Genomic DNA, 16,363 nt, shown 5'->3' on the forward strand with positions numbered 1-16,363 from the left:
GGCAGAAGCCTTATACATCACCCTCACATTAGGTTCAATACTCCTTGTGCTTTACAGTTTGCAGATCCATGTGTTGTTTTACACTAATGGGCCTATATGCAGTGACATATGATGAAAAGGCCAAAAGATGAGCCAACATCAGGTAAAGCTGCTTATTTATCAGTATTTCTTTTGAGTGACATCATTGTGCAGTAATACGATCTGAAGAATCTTTACAAATCACACAACATTGTTTTATCTGCCCACTCAACAACTCACCCATTTTCATGACCAAACCATATTTATGGTTTGCTCAATCATCCTTCATTGTGTCTGTGCCTTTAGAGATTTGTTTGTACATGTTCTTCACATCTATTAATCATTAATTACACGACCAGAAACATGGAGACAAGGCTCTTTGTATGCCATGTCTTACTGAAGCGTTGCATTCACACATCTATCCCCTCTGAGCAAAACTACATCAAAACGATTTTGTTTTCCTCTTAGCAATACTGTTTTTTTGGGGGATTGCAGTTGTGGAAATGGGTTGAGCACAATGTTCCTTGGTACCTGATAACTAATAATAATAAATCCTCACTTTGTCAGTGCTGCAGAAGTCAAAGCAGAGTGATTTGTTTCAACAGCTTAAACCTGTTTTAGAAGATAAGCAGTCGTTCAGTTCAGCCCTGAAGCGATAATCATGACATGTTCTCCAAAGACATTTTCTTTCCAGACGTTTCAATCAATATTCTGTCATCACTGAGGTATAATGACGAGCTGCTTCATTTGGGATTATTCACCGCCAACTAAAAGACAAAATACCTGGGAAAGACATTATTCATCTTTGTTTTTCACATCAAATCCATGCTGATACAGTCTACAAACACAGGGTGTGATCAGTCTTTATTATTATGTCAACATCTCATAAAATACTTTTTCACATATTCGATGATAAAAGCAAAAGAAGAGTGAGAGAAAAAGAGATAAGACAAAAATAAAAGTATAAAACAGATCATTCTATTACAACGACATTGCAAAAAGCCACAGTCTTCATCAGACATGTAAACGTGAAATCTCAATTGGCACAAACAAGCAAACATTCATGTAAGAATTTCATTAGGCACTTACAGCTTCTGTTAGAATGGAGCAGATCAGTAGTACTGTGTGTTATTTATACCATTCTGATCTCACATGTTAACCTAAAAGGAAGAGTAACTGATGTCACCTGCACTACAAGTGATGTGTTTTATCTTTTGGTGCATGAATCTGCACTGGCTGGATCCGCTTCAGAGGCCATGATAATTGAAAAACCCACATAACAGCCCAAGACCATTCAGTCACTGACCAGCGTGTTCATTGAAGGTTTGATTTTACTTGGTCACTGTGGCAGATTATGGGATGCTAAATAGTTGCTGTGGATGAAAGACATGGCAGACTTCACGTAGAACACTAACCAAACTCAAATCTCCTGCCTCTGCATGGCAGTGAGGGTCTGTGTGATGTAGATACTGTCATCTGCACATGTCGGCAAGACTGTTTGGGCCAACATACAGTATGTGAACACATGCCGTGCAGTACAAACATAAGCACTTGCACACCCAGACTATATCCCTGTGCAGTTTTTCCATCTCCAGTAGTTTCTATTAGTGGTTTTCCAGCGCAAACACATGGGGACACGTGTAAGGCTGTCACATTATTCCACCTGTTGGTTGATGTCATAGAAACTGTCATAGGGGTTGTCAAAATAATTTGAAAAGGTAGGAAATTCTGACATGCTGGTTTTTTGTTAGGTTGTCGTGCCTTGTCTCTCATGCTGCGTTGACTGTTTTCCACTGTGACACTCCGCACTGGATAAAATGACAAACTGCCATGTCTGACGCTCATTTTCATCCTTGACAGTCTGTCAGGTTGGACCGATACAATGCTGTCTGATCTTGACATGTGATGCGTCTATACGCCGTGAGTCTCGCTAGAATCAAGTTTCAAAGACGCACAGAATTCTGGTTTAATGAAGCTACTGTCTGGAGAACAGTTCACAGACAAAAACATCAATGGTGAAAAATCAAGAAAAGGGGACATTGAATGAAGTTGTGGTTCCCAAGATCGAGAACACAGACAAGTCCCCTGGAACTATGCTACTAACTCCATGAGAGTAACCCGTTTAAGACTTTAAGAAAAAACGGTGGTTGTGTCTAAAACAAATGCTATAATATTGTTAGAAAGATCATGATCAGTCACGTGGTTCGGTTTCATTGGTATTATTGATGCAGTACAATTGTATCAATAGCTGTGTCACAATTATTGGGGCTTTCTTTTGAAGCCTGGATTTTAGAATGAGTACATTAGTGCTGTCAATTCGTCATTAAAACCAAGTTTGAACAAATGAGCACAAACTTAAAATTTCAACCCAACCAATGTAACATAATGGTAAATTATATTGTTGAACTCACATTCTGTTTATTCATACTTCAAACAGCCTCACTTCTATCTATGGTTTTCAAACCCACACATTTCACATTACTTTGGAACTTTTAGACTCTTCTGTGATGGAACTTGCACCATAGTTTACCTAAAGCACGCTCTTTTAGGTTGAGAGCGGGACTTCTTAATTTCACGTTCAGATCTTTTGGCTTGTGCCCAAAAAAGAAGCAGAAGAAAGGAGACATCAATGAGACACAGTTCTTCATCTTCCACATTGGAGGGAAATGTTTCAAAGTGGCACTATGTTGTTTGTAGTTTGTATCAAAGATGCATCACCACAAACACAGCAAAGTGGAGTCAGAAGAGCCAAGAGTCTTCTTTTAATTTTTGGCCATACACATTGTAAACAGGAATATGTTTGGTACTTTAGATCACAGTGTGTATTTTTTGTTTTTTTCGTGATGTCCAATTATCACTGGAATGGTTAAACTAGGATTTAACTCTTTGGCCAGAGAGAAAGAGAGAGAGAGAAAGAGAGAGAGAGTGCTTGTTTCGTACATGATGCATATTTGCATAAGTGGACATTGGTTCAAAGTCTGTACTTTGGAGGTTCTGGTGGATAAACAGGACAGGAACTAGATTTTCTTCCACACTTTAGGAAACATCTTCCCCATCTCGCTGCTCACTAGGTTCCACTCTCTGCGACAGGAGGAATGACTCCCACACAGCCAGGCACTGAAAGAGAAGAGAAGACACATCCCCATCAGCATCATTATCATAATATACTGTACATTTTAAAGCTGAGGTCCTGAATATGATTGAGATTAAGTGCTTGTCAGCAGAAAGTGATTGCTGGGGCTGCTTCTGAAAAATGTTCATAGATTTCTAAAAAAGAAAAACAGGAATCTGCATAAACTTTAGCCTTAAACTTGTTGTGATGACACGTCCTTTCGACCTATTTAGTTTGAATCATTCGGAGACTTTTACACATATCGATGAAAAACATTTCAGAGGCTGAGAATCCAATGTTTTTGCACTTCTCTATTCAATATCATCATCCCAATGTAATCATCTAAAAAAACTACTCAGACTTACAGGACTCATTACATTACATTCTCAGCTCTGTTGATAAAGTTGACAACAGCAAAACTGCAAACCTCCAGAGCACATAGGCCAAACTCTGTCTCTCAAAAAGAACTCATCTCAACCTAAGGGGGGTTAGGGTTAGCTAACCCCTAACCCTGAACCTAACTCAACTTAAGACATTCTATGCACATTATGATGTGCTGAAATAGAAAATAACATTATCCCGACTTCAATGCTTGCTGTTTGTTTGCAATCTTAAAATAAGCGTTCAGTATTGATGTATACGCATTAGCAAATCTTGTTTTACTCATCTGTGAAACACTTTAAATTGTATTTAACTGTATGAAAGGTGAATGCTATGAAAATGTACAAATTATAAATACAGACAAATAACGCTTGAGTGACACAAATCATTTGGTAATCATGGTGGTTCCCCTTGTGTGCAGGGCTTTCCTCTGATCAGTCAGACAGTCTGAAGTTGTAAAACTGCAGTGTGGGCTTGCATCTTATTTCATGTACAGTATATTGGCTGTTCATTTAGTCAATTAAAAGTGTGGCAGAAATAAATTCCATGGTACAAGTCTGTATTGCTGTACAAGATGTCTTTTTTGTCCAGTCTATTCAAGGCATGATCTTACATCTTACATAAGAGAATAAAAATATAAATTAAAGTCACAGGTGGGGAATCGCAGTAGAGTATATGCAGCTTGAACCAGCTCCCAAGGCAAGTCATAAATGTAAAAAAGCAACTCAGACATAAAAAAAGAAATCTCATGACAGCCATTCATTTCAAAGATAAACATGTCCTCCGAGGTGGTCCTTTACCGCTCTATGCCTGTCAGATCGTCGTCGACACAATGATCCGAGAGGGAATGCAACATGAAAATAGCAGATATGTGACATTGCTGACAAGCATCGCGGGAACTCTCAAGAAAAGAAAAATAGATCAAGTATGTCGTGCTTTACAAGAGAAATAAACATTTGGGGCTTTCTTGAGGTAAAAGAAAAACCAGTGTACCTTGTCTGCAATGAGACAAAAGGCAATTCTGCAGCAACATTACAGCTGGAAACATGCAGCTTAACTGGATGATTTAAACAAGCAGTGTCCAACAAGCACTTTTCACAAGACCACATTCTGACTGGGACAATATTAAACAGAAGTGTTTTTGCAGTCAGCAAACTAATAGCTAAGAAACAGATAAGTTGTTTAAAAGGAGAATTTGTGAAGTAGCCTGATGATGCTGGGGAGCAGCTGGGACCAGGCAAAGTATCATCAGGGTTCTGTCACAGTCTGAGGAAGGTTCTCACACGACTACCCCACTCCTTCTCTCCAAGTTCTCTTTTAATCAGCCTCTCCTTAGTATCTCTCACTCCATTGCCGTAACAGCAGTGAAAGCACATTATTGCACTGACGGAGGCATTGAGTGCCATTGTGTGTGTTTGCATGTGTGTATTTGTCGATGTGTGGCAGACAACTTGACAAAGCAAATCACGTTTATTGCAAAGAAGCCGTTATCTAGATAACAGGAGAGGCAGGAAGCCATGCAAACAGAAAGTGAAAATGACAAGCACTCACCTAGAGCACAGACACACTGAAAAGCCAATCTAAGAACTTGGGTTCCACTCTGTCAGCACACATCAATAGTGCAGTCAGTTTTTCCAAGGTAATAGCAGTTCGTTTAGAGGTTGCAATAAGTCAGATCCTTGGCCCGTCAGCTCTCTATTTAACAGCCAATTTCTCTCAATAGCATCCACAGAACCTTGGTGGCACTGTGGAAGTGCAGGCTGGAGTTTTGGTCATAGAAATGAAGAGGAGGCAGAAATGTCACTGGTGACATTTGGCTTTATTAAAAGTAAACACCTCCGGGGAAATGGAGGGAGAGGTAAGACAGTGTCAGGCCTAGAATGAAAATGTATATACTATATATATATATGCTGTATATAGATACACATACACACTATATACTACATTTGTTCCACCGCAAATTTATATTGATACTAACATTTTTTAAAACCAAATGAAGCCTCTATTTTGGTGTTTAATGGTTTTCCATGCTGTTTCTCTCACCGTTTCTCACATTGACCATCTGTCAGAGCAAGACTCACTGCAGCACCAGGACAAATCTTTGGTGGCCCATTGCAAACACCTGTTAAGTTTTAAACATCCTTGGTAGCAATGTAAAATTCTGCATGAACTCTGGAGATGCTGCTTTCACTGTGCTCATTCACGCAGGTAGAGCTCGGCCCTGCTCTATCCGTAGGGTAACAATGAAGAAAGTAGGAAGAACAAACTCTTTTAACATTTAACCTAGAATTCAAGTTAGCTAATGATAAATGTATGCTGACCTGACAATGGAGCATTCCTTCACATCTCTAATGTGATATACACAGAATCATCAGTCAGGTTTTTATGGTTCTCATGATCTCCACAGGTTCCACTTCCCTACAAACAATCACAACTGCAGCAGCAGGATTTGATCTTAAGGTCTGTATTTATATTGCACTTTTCTAGTCTTGACTACTCAAACCTCTTTACAGTACAGTTTTTGCCATTCACCCATTCACCAATACTTTCATACAGTGCATCTATGGGCAGCAATTTGTTTCTATGAGGGGCAATCTGGGGTTCAGTATCTTGCCCAAGGAAACTTCAACATGCAGATGGAAGATTGGTATCGAACCACAGACCTTCTGGTTGGCGACGGACCGCACATTTTTTAACATGTTGCTCTCAAGTCCACACTGCTCTAGAATTCTAAACTCTAAAAAGTTTCTGCACTGAAATGTTTGTCTGTCAACGGAATTGTTGTAAGAGAAGAAACAAGTTATTTCAAGTGCTGGAAATACGTATTCATTTCACACCGGCAATTGCAATTGAGATGACAAAACAGACTAACAATACCTCTGTTACCGAGTGTAGCACTACACTTGGAAGTTCTCATAAGAAGCCTTTCAGGGCACATTTCAATTTCTAGCGGTGCAGATAATGTTCAAAATAATGGATAGAAACTGCTTATCTACAAAATAATGTGATTAAAAGTTAGTAACAATTCTTTCCGTCGCAGCATAACTTTAAATTCTAAGAAGTGGTGCTTTTGGCAGCACAGACGGAGGGTGTTTCTAACAAAGCAGATTTAGATTTTCCAGCGGAGAACTAAATCTGTCCATGGAGCCTGGATTTAACAGGCTGTTGACTCAGCACAGTCTTCTTTATGGAAAGCTACAGAGAAAGCCAAGACACAAGGAAAGTGTGGCACATTAATCTGACAACAACAAAAAGAGTTGGACAGGGAAATAGGATTGATTCACTTCCAGGTAACACAGTAGAATAATGAATGGTCTTGTACTGAAGCTTCTGATTGGTTGGAGTCTTTTTACACACAGTCAAATACTAACTGTTCAATCCCTTGGCGTATGCTCAAAATAAAGTTTGTTACATATTTTTCAGTATTTGGCAAATTCACTGCACTGCTCTTTCTGGTGAGCATTCTACTAATTCAGTTCAATTAGTGTTCATTTGTATAGCGCCTAATCACAATATACCTTATCTCAAGACCCTTTATATAGTAAGGTCACAACCTTACAGTATTACAGAGAAACCCAACAGTTCCCACAATGAGCTAACACTCGGCGACTGTGGAGAGACAATAACTCCCTCTACAGGGACAAGCCTCTAGAACAACAACACTCAGTGTGACTCTGTCATTTTGTACTCAGGCCCATATACTGTATATTCCTATTCAAGTGTATGGGAAAGTGGTCTCAGACGGTAGAACTCTCTTCTGAACTCAGGTCCATGTATAAGAAAGTATCCAATCGGTTGTAGATTATATGATGTAAAACTATAAAGGTGAACAAAATTGGCCCCAAGCATGCTAGAATCGCAGGCCATTTGATCCAAGGCAGTAACATCACTTGGAAACAGCAGGGCATCGACCCTCTCACAGCAGGTGAAAATGACTCACGGTCAACTTATGCTCTCTGAAGATACATCTGAGTGGTTCTGTGCAGAGAAGGATTTCATGGGTCGGCGCACTGGGAGAGAAATGTGCAAACCTTCTAAAAAGGTAATCGTTGTCAGAGCCTGTGCTTCAACAAATCTGATCATTAGATTCAATTTTGGTAAGAAGTTGTACCCATAACTACAAAAGAAACTGCCTCTTTAATGCAGCTAAACGATCCCTGTGCCTGTTTGTCTTAGTGCTGTCTGGACAAGCATAATTTCAGTTGAGGTGTTCCAGTTAGCCTCTTCAGCACTTGCACAAATCAGTCACGTTAGCTAGTGTGAGTCTTACAACTCAGCAAAAAAAAACAAAAATACAGACTAAACTAATTACAATTTACATTTCAGTCAAGCTGTCAGTTGTTATAAGCCTCCAAAATCGGAGATACTTTATTTGTGATCAAATGCTGCATTATACTGTAACAGCTGTCCAGTACAGGGCTTCAACAGATATTCCAACTTTATGAGGAAAGTCAAATAATCTTGAAATATAACGAACATCCTCACATTTCTATCAATCCCATTGTCTAGCAGAGGTCACCATGGTAATACTGCCAAGACTACCTTTGCCAGTCATGGTGATTTTAGAAAGCTTATTTGGTTGCTTTTCCCATCACTCCAATATTAAATATAAAAAATGTTTTATCAGTGCAGCGGCTAACATGAAATTATGCTGTCTCTCAAATTATTACATCCTTTTCAAATTCAGATCTATAATGTTCTTGGGTTCTCAGATATATTAACTGAGTGGGTTGAATATCTGCTTGTTATTGTAGTCTTTAGAAGCACTTGTCAAGCTGGGGCATGGCTTTATCTAATGTCATCAGTGGCATCAAAGGGTTGGGTTGTGATGGACGACACCCCCGCCCCCTCCAGGTTAGCAGATGGGCCATGAGCTAAACTAAAATATCAAACTACACTTTGTAGTCTGCACAACTAAAATGACGAAGCGTAATGACTTGTTTTTGTACAGTGGGCGGAAGTTGTGACGTCATTCGTGATTCATCTTCATATACAGTCATTGGTCTTAATTCTAAAGAAAATATGGTTACCATGGAAACAGAAAGTGCCGTTTTCAGTTTAAAATAAACTGGTGCAGTGCCACTTAATAATCATTAAGATCTTCTTATACATCATTTAATACAGTGAAGAAAAGTGTCTCGAGGGCAACAAAACAGTGGAAGCACATAGCAAGCCTGAGCATTAACACACACACACACACACACACACACACACACACACACACACACACACACACACACACACACACACACACACACACACACACACACACACACACACACACACACACACACACACACACACACACACACACACACACACACACACAAAGTCGTAGAAAACATTTTACTGTAATTACTGGGTCTTTATGCTAGGTCCATCGATCATCTGATTTATCACACAGGCGGCCGTCTCTGCAAGGTATTCCACTTGTTCTGAACATCCACATGCATATATATATATAATAAAAAATGATGAGCATGTTTACAGTTGATTGACTTGTAAATCAAGAGCTCCACCTTTTAGTTTAGCTCTCTTGTCACCATGACAGTCCAGTTACCACCTGTGTTACTGGTGATACAGCATAAATCCAGCTGCTGATCTCTTTTAATTCTAAGAACCACCTCAATGACATACTCTGGCTCACCAAAGTTTTATATTTTAAAATATGTGTACACTTCTCACTGTTTCACAAGCACTGATTTATTTGTGGTGCCCCGCAACAATATCAACATTGACTGCCACATATTGGTTTTCAGTTTTTTTCCCCATTACTATTTAAAATGAGTGAAATCTTGAAGAGCTTTGACCAGCAAATTGATGCACTGTATAATTTTAAGGCCCTGACCTTCTATGTTAAGTGCCTTGAAATACTGTATATTACGATTTTGTGCTATACCAATAAAATATAATTGAAGTGAGAGCTGATGACAAGTGGTCACTCAAAGACACATGAGGAGATGCAGTCTAATGTCTGTGAGAAATGACAGACTGAAAAGAAGTCCACTTATAATCTGATCACCCACATATGAACAGTACACTGCTGAGTGCCCTCAGGATCTTTTGCGCCTCCCTCTCTTTATCCCCTTAACAAGAGGAATACATGATCTATGTACGACACTTCTCACCACTGACTGGTGTAAGTGGAGGTTAGAAATAACACTGAGATATTGGTCTGTGTGAGTTTGCTTTACTGATGTCACTGTAGACTTCACATGAACACAGGTGCCTGGGAACAGCAGCTTGCCATCCTCTTCCTGTTCACAAGTGAACTCAATGTGAGATTTTTTGTTTTGTATCTTTTGAATGACGAGATACAAAAGCAGTGCAGTTTGGTTAAAGGGTTTGAAGCCTTTGTCAGGGTGATCTGATCAAATGATTCATGGACAAGCTACAGTCAGGGAAATGGGTGAACCCATTGTTTCAATTCATATCTAATGTGATGTGACAGAGAGCCCGAGCAACAACAGAACGAAAGTGGTTATCTAAGGTACGGGTAAGTTTGTCCTGCTATCCACTTCATACCAACCGTCCCCTTCCTGCTCCTCTGTCACTCAGCGTTAATGCTACAAGCATGTCATATGAGAATACCTGTCAGGAGGACTTGACAGTTAAAGGGATGATTTGGTGGTGTTCAAATGTTTAAATCCCTTAAGATGTCAAGTTTTTAGCTGACAAAAGGGCTGCAGATAACCATTTTCATTATACACTAATGTGCGATTATTTCCTAGGTTAATCTTAATCGATATTCAAATTCTCTTACTTCCTCCATCTTGCTTTTTGTGTTTTTAAAAGTCGTTCATTCTCCCCCACCCTCCACAACACTCCTCACCCAATCTAGTTTCTTTGTGCGCTCATTCATCCTCCCTCTCTATTTCCCTTCCACCCAAACTAGGTGGTATAAAACCCTCCTAGGTGCAGGTGTCTTATTAGATTCTCATAGGCCATCTCTCTGTGCTCCGCTCCAATAAATCATTCACAGGCCCCACGGCTACAATAGCCCACATCTGCATCTGAATACCAATATCAGCAAATGGGAATGAGTTATCTTATTCTTTTGGATCATTGTCACGAGGGCACCACGAGTTATTGTTTGATCTCAATGTATCTATGGAACGTATGGAAAACATTTGTGTCAAACTGATTTTAAAATCACTGCAGTTGGTTTGCTGAGTAGCTTGGAATCCAGGAGTTCTGCCAAATTAATCACAAAGATTACATTTATTTGATGTGGTTATCACTTGTAACCACCAAGTATTGACTTAGAGGGTTTTCAAAGTCTGAAATGTGTAAAAAAAATATTCACAACAATACAGACACATTTCATGTTGTTCCACTGATGTGAAAATAGGAGGCAAGTAAACAGGGATGCTAATAATGAGGTTTAAACATTATCTTTCTGTTTTACGAAGTGAGAAATGCCTTCAACAAGTTAAACTTCAATGATATTCATAAAATCAAAACCAATGCCCAAAACTTAAAGACTAAGGGTATAACATTAAAAATAAAAAGCTGTGAGCATTTTTTGTAATAAATAAATTAATATAAAACATCTTTCTAGAGAGGCATATAAAATTCAGAAGTGCTGACTTTATCATAGCTCTTAGCCAGTGTCACTGCAGTCCATTATAAAATTTAGGGAATGTTAGCTCAAATCATAAAACAAATGATTGCTGAAGACTGCAACAAAAGAAAACACAAGAAAACAGGGTTGGGTTACAAGGGCAATGCCAAAACATAGAAAGTACATGTTGTGCCTGTTGATATTTACTGTTGAGTTTGCTTAATCACCTCATGTATTGTAATGGTGTCCCTGTCTTCTGTCACAGCAATTATCTTGGAGAGGCCACTGCCGCTTAATAAATAATAAAGAACACAGTGCTAACAAGATAAATGAGTGGCTGAGCTGTATTATTTCGATGTACTGTTGAGGGACATTCATTGTGTACAATGGATCCTGCCAACTCTTCAAGATGTTTTCAAGACAAGCTGGTCTTTCAGCTCTGCTTCATCAAAGATGCACACAATAAGAGTAAGAGGTGAGGTTTCCAAGTAGCTATGGGAAGAGTCACTGAGTGTTGATTTTACTATTCACTAATAGCCCATACACAAACAAGACAGGACCAGGCACGACAACACTAAAGCTCGAAATGATAAATTCAACCAACCTTCATCTTACATTTACACACAAACGTGCACAAAATAGAATGATGAAACAACTTTTTAGCCTTTGTTCTCACTTATTCTTCTTCTGTCTTTCTGCACTTAACCTTGTTTCCAGCAGCAGCAGCAGCTGAGAAAAGAGCTTTGATACATCGTCAGCACCAAACATCAAATCAACTGATGAACATAGCGGAGCATTTTGCAGCTTCTCAGAATTTGCAAGAGGCTAAAGCAGAGCTAAAAGTAGAGTCAATAAGGGACTTAGAAGTATTAAGACACAAATACCACTCCAAATTATATAGAATATGGTCTGCTGTTTGCTAGCACCATCATAACTTTCAATCCCTCCATCTCTGCCTTCGCAGTTTTTGACTTGTGTGTGTGTGTGTGTGTGTGTGTGTGTGTGTGTGCGCGCGCGCTGCACCTCATTCTGCAATGAAGACATCGACAAATACCCAGCTCTGCCACAACCAGCACAAGTGTCACAGTGCTTAAAAGTCTTGGTATACTGAGGATCCTGCCTTCCTCAGCCCCATGCACCCAGCTTCAATATGTGGACAAATCCAAAGCTTGACAGACCTGCCTCACCCAGTTATTGTACTGCCTAACTCTTATGCTAAGCCTTCTCTGGACAGTCACTGAACGGATTAGCTTACAGTCAATTCAACCAGCCACTGTTGAAATAAACGAGCAGTTGAGGATTTGGTATTCCATTTTCCTTTTAACGACCTTTGCATACAACGTATTGTTGTATTTTACTCATACATGTCTCAAAAGCAGAGCTTAAAGAGCAGCTATGTGTGCTAGCGCAGGGCAATTAACCAAAAATGTACCGAAACAGACATTAACAATCTCTAACCGACGTAATTTTGCTCATGTCGGTTAATTCTGTTAATACTTTCCCCAATGCATACACTCAAAAAGTGGTTTCTGCTAGATTCCATGCTGTATTACCCTGCCGCATGTCCACCCTGCGCTCACTTTACATGTACCTAATTAACACCAACACTAATTAGTCCAAAGTTATTAGGATCTGAACATTATTGAAGTTTGATTCGCTCTCGAGTTTATGAGAGAGTATTTAAACACATTGAAAAAAACTCCAACATTTTTGCATGAAGGCTGTTTAAACAAAAAACTCAAGACGTAATGTGACTCGCACAGCCAGGACATCAGGGTTAAAGTGACCAGAACGATAAATTAAGGGTGTTCCGGTGTTCAGGATATTTGCGGTCGATCGTCTATCGTTTGAAGTAGTATTGGCCGATACCGATACAGATCACAGGGTCTTTGGCCCTGTTTACCTCTGAATAACATGCGTCTTGGGTGATCCAAGTGACCAATTATGATTTGATTTCTCTTTCCTGCTCTATATGCAAATAAACACTGCAGGACTGAATCCTACTCAGAATTTTGTCACTAAATGTCCATTATTACTGTGAAGTTGTTACTTTTTTTCAATTCAGCGCCACATACTTATGTATATTGTTTTCTACTTATATATATTGTTTTCTACTTATATATATATATATATTGTTGTTTTTATGTCCGATGCACCAACCACACCAAGTCAATTTCCTGTATGTGAAAATATACTTGGCTAGTAAAAGAATTGTGATTCTGATTCTGATTCATTAAACTCCTGTATCAGCCTGTGTATGTGTCACATGTTTCACCTGTGCTGTCAGCAGCTGCAGGAGTGACGCTGTGCTGGATTTTATAACGGAACTATATGAGCAGGACACATACTTTAACTTTCTCTGACTGTGTGGAAATCTAATGTTTTCATATCACAGATAGATGACGAAGAAAGGCATTAATACCAGAGAAAGGAGAAATGTGCATCCTGCTCGCACCGTGCAGCGTCTGTCCTGCCGGGCTGTGACGGGCTCTCACCTGGGAGTCATACACAGCTGACCGCAGTAGACAGACCGCTCGTGATAGAATCCCCCGCTATATGTGCAAATAAACACGTTCATCACCCCGCAAAGATTAAATAAACCGACTACTGAGCTAACACACTTGGACAAACGCACATAAATGTTTTTTACATAAAGAAAGAAATAACTTCATGTATAACGTTTGCCGAACATACAAGGAGGCTCAAATAATACACAAACATCTGCTTAAACAAGAGCACAAACACGTATTTTGCATCACAGAGAAGCAAATAGTGATCAGACACCTGGCAAAAGCCAAACCGGCGAAGACCACGATGCAGCCCTCATCATCAAATAATCGTTCATTAATCATAAACGAGGTAAGCTTTAAATAATCGTGATACTGATTTGAAGACATATCACCCAGCCCCAATTGTGTGCTATTGGACTTCCTGCCTTTTCATCAAAAACTTTTAAAAAGTGATGTGTAGGTGAAGAACCTTTGAGGCTTCATTTTTCAAAAATTCAAACGTAGGAATTAATATATGTGGTATAACTCAAGTACAAAGCAGCCAGTCTCATTTCCCATTATTATTATTATATCCATGGCTGTATGCATTATTCAGGCAAAATCACGGTTTTAAGGCTCCCTTTTTAACAAATACTTTTACTGACTATATTAAAAATGCCTTCATATTCAGTGGCCAAAGGGCACACCCCTTTGGCGGCTTCTATACACTTTCCACATTCCCACACACACAGTCCTGCACTTCCATCTTAGTGAGGACAGTCATTGGCATAATGCATTCCCTCGTGCATTAACCATCACAACTAAATACATAACCCTAAACCTTAGATAAACCCTAGCTTGAATCTAATTCTAAACCTAACCCTAAAACCAAATCTTAAACCTCTAACAGCCCTTGGCTAAAATGTCCTCAATTACCCAAAATGTCCTCACTCCATAAGGTCTCTACTCAAAATGGTCTTCACAAAGATATGAATACAAGTACACACACACCAGCACTCATTTGATGTATTGCATTTGGTTGCTGCGGGGCAGTGTGCTGGGTGATGAGTGTTTTTGTCATTCCTGCTGCAGGGAGAGGCCAGCAGAGTTGGCCTGCCCCTGCAGACAGAGACACTGGAGAGAAAGCCCAAATATGACAAGGACAATCACAGACACACACGCATGCATGCACCAACACATGCACACAAGCACGCACGCACGCACACACTAACACTATTGTCACATCAAATAACATCTTCTTCAGAAATAACAATAGCAGGGAGAAATCAGATTTTTAGCAACACCCTGTTTAGTTCCCCTTTCTGGAACATTAATGTTTTCTTCAGCTTTGATAAAACATCTAACTTTTCTAAGACAAAATAGTCTAAAGTACATAGTAACTCAAACTAAATCTATGCCCGGGCATTCCAGCATTAGTCTGCAGCTACAGCAGGCTCCACTCTTCAGACACAAGATCATGTGTGAGGTCCAACACTGATGTTGGGTAATGAAGCTCACCTTCGAGGCTAAGTTTTCCCACAGCAAAGTGAGGAGCCATTCCTCTATGCAGCTGGCTTTGTGCATTAAGACATTGTCGTGTTGAAGGAAGAACGGACAAAACACAATCTTTGGCACGAAGTTAAGCACACTAGTTTTTCTTTTCTATAATGTTTCAATGTTAGGTATTTATTAGTTAATTTTCAAATGCGTAATCCCCTAGCTACCAACCATTATCTGACCTCAACCAAGATCTTTACAATCTGCTGAGTCATTTATAGGAGCACTTCAAAAGAACAGCCATGTATCAAACCTTCAAATCCTCTGATCCCTGTGAGAAACACATCGCTGCCACCCTCTGCTGACTGAGCTCCAGTCTCCATGACCAAAATACATCAAAAGTGGAAGCATATTTCTGGGCGCACTGCTTTCTTAGACAACATCATGACTAACAAAAGCTATAATAGACTAAACAACTGTTGCCATAACAACGTCATTGTCTCGTTCTCCTTCTGCTGTAATGCTTTCTCGTTCTAGCTCACTCCATTGTTCTTTTCCCAACATTTAGCTCCCTGCTGTCTCTGCTGAGCTGCCTGGTCCTTAATCTGGATGGTCTCTTCTACACGGCAACTTGCATATTCTCTCTCTCTTTCTGTTTTACTCTCCTCCATCCTCTATTGATATCTCAATGCTCTTCTTTCAGGTTACATCCTCTCCCTCCAAATAGTTATTTCATACAAGAATTGTGCGCCGATTTTCACAATTATGAGCAGTCAGTGTCTGAACAAATTTACAAGGAGATTCATTGCTCGGTGAAAAAGCTACAGTAAGTTTGATTAGACCCTGTGACCAACCCAAACGAGTGTAAATATCACAGATGAATAAACCAATTAGATGGAGCTGAAAGACTTTAAAGCAGTTGCCATTTAAAAATATGAAGCCTTTATGGCAGGAAACTTGTAGAAACTGCCAATGGCATTAACATTTGAAGAAGCTCATTTCATGGTCTATTAGTTGCACTGGTTGTATTCACTTCTCTTTTGTGCAAATATCAACAAAATATGTATTCTAAACAGAGGTGCCCAAACCTGACTATATAATGTAAACAGCTTTTTTGTCAACAATCCCAGAATCCAATGCTCTGCTGTTACACAGCTCCTCGCAAAAACTAATTTTGTGAACAATGTATATTCAATGCTCACTGAGTAAAGTGTCCTCATAGTAAAAGGGTGAACAAGAAAGCAAATATCCTGGAAGCAGGCAGGGTGGATTTTAACTAATGTATGGATTCTACATTGTTCT

At 39.5% G+C, this 16,363-nt stretch overlaps 1 protein-coding gene across 1 annotated transcript in view; it reads right to left on the minus strand.

The window, feature by feature from the left end:
* Positions 1 to 865: 865 nt before the first annotated feature.
* The window catches only part of snx7 (sorting nexin 7), a 41,340-nt gene continuing 25,842 nt past the window's right edge, over positions 866 to 16,363 (minus strand). The window contains exon 9 of the mRNA XM_035142525.2: positions 866 to 3,135. Within this exon, the coding sequence (XP_034998416.1) occupies positions 3,055 to 3,135 (81 nt within the window). The 3' untranslated portion in view covers positions 866 to 3,054. The remainder of the gene's footprint in view (positions 3,136 to 16,363) is intronic.

Source organism: Hippoglossus stenolepis, chromosome 19 (assembly GCF_022539355.2).
Source record: "Hippoglossus stenolepis isolate QCI-W04-F060 chromosome 19, HSTE1.2, whole genome shotgun sequence".
Lineage (NCBI taxonomy): Eukaryota > Metazoa > Chordata > Actinopteri > Pleuronectiformes > Pleuronectidae > Hippoglossus > Hippoglossus stenolepis.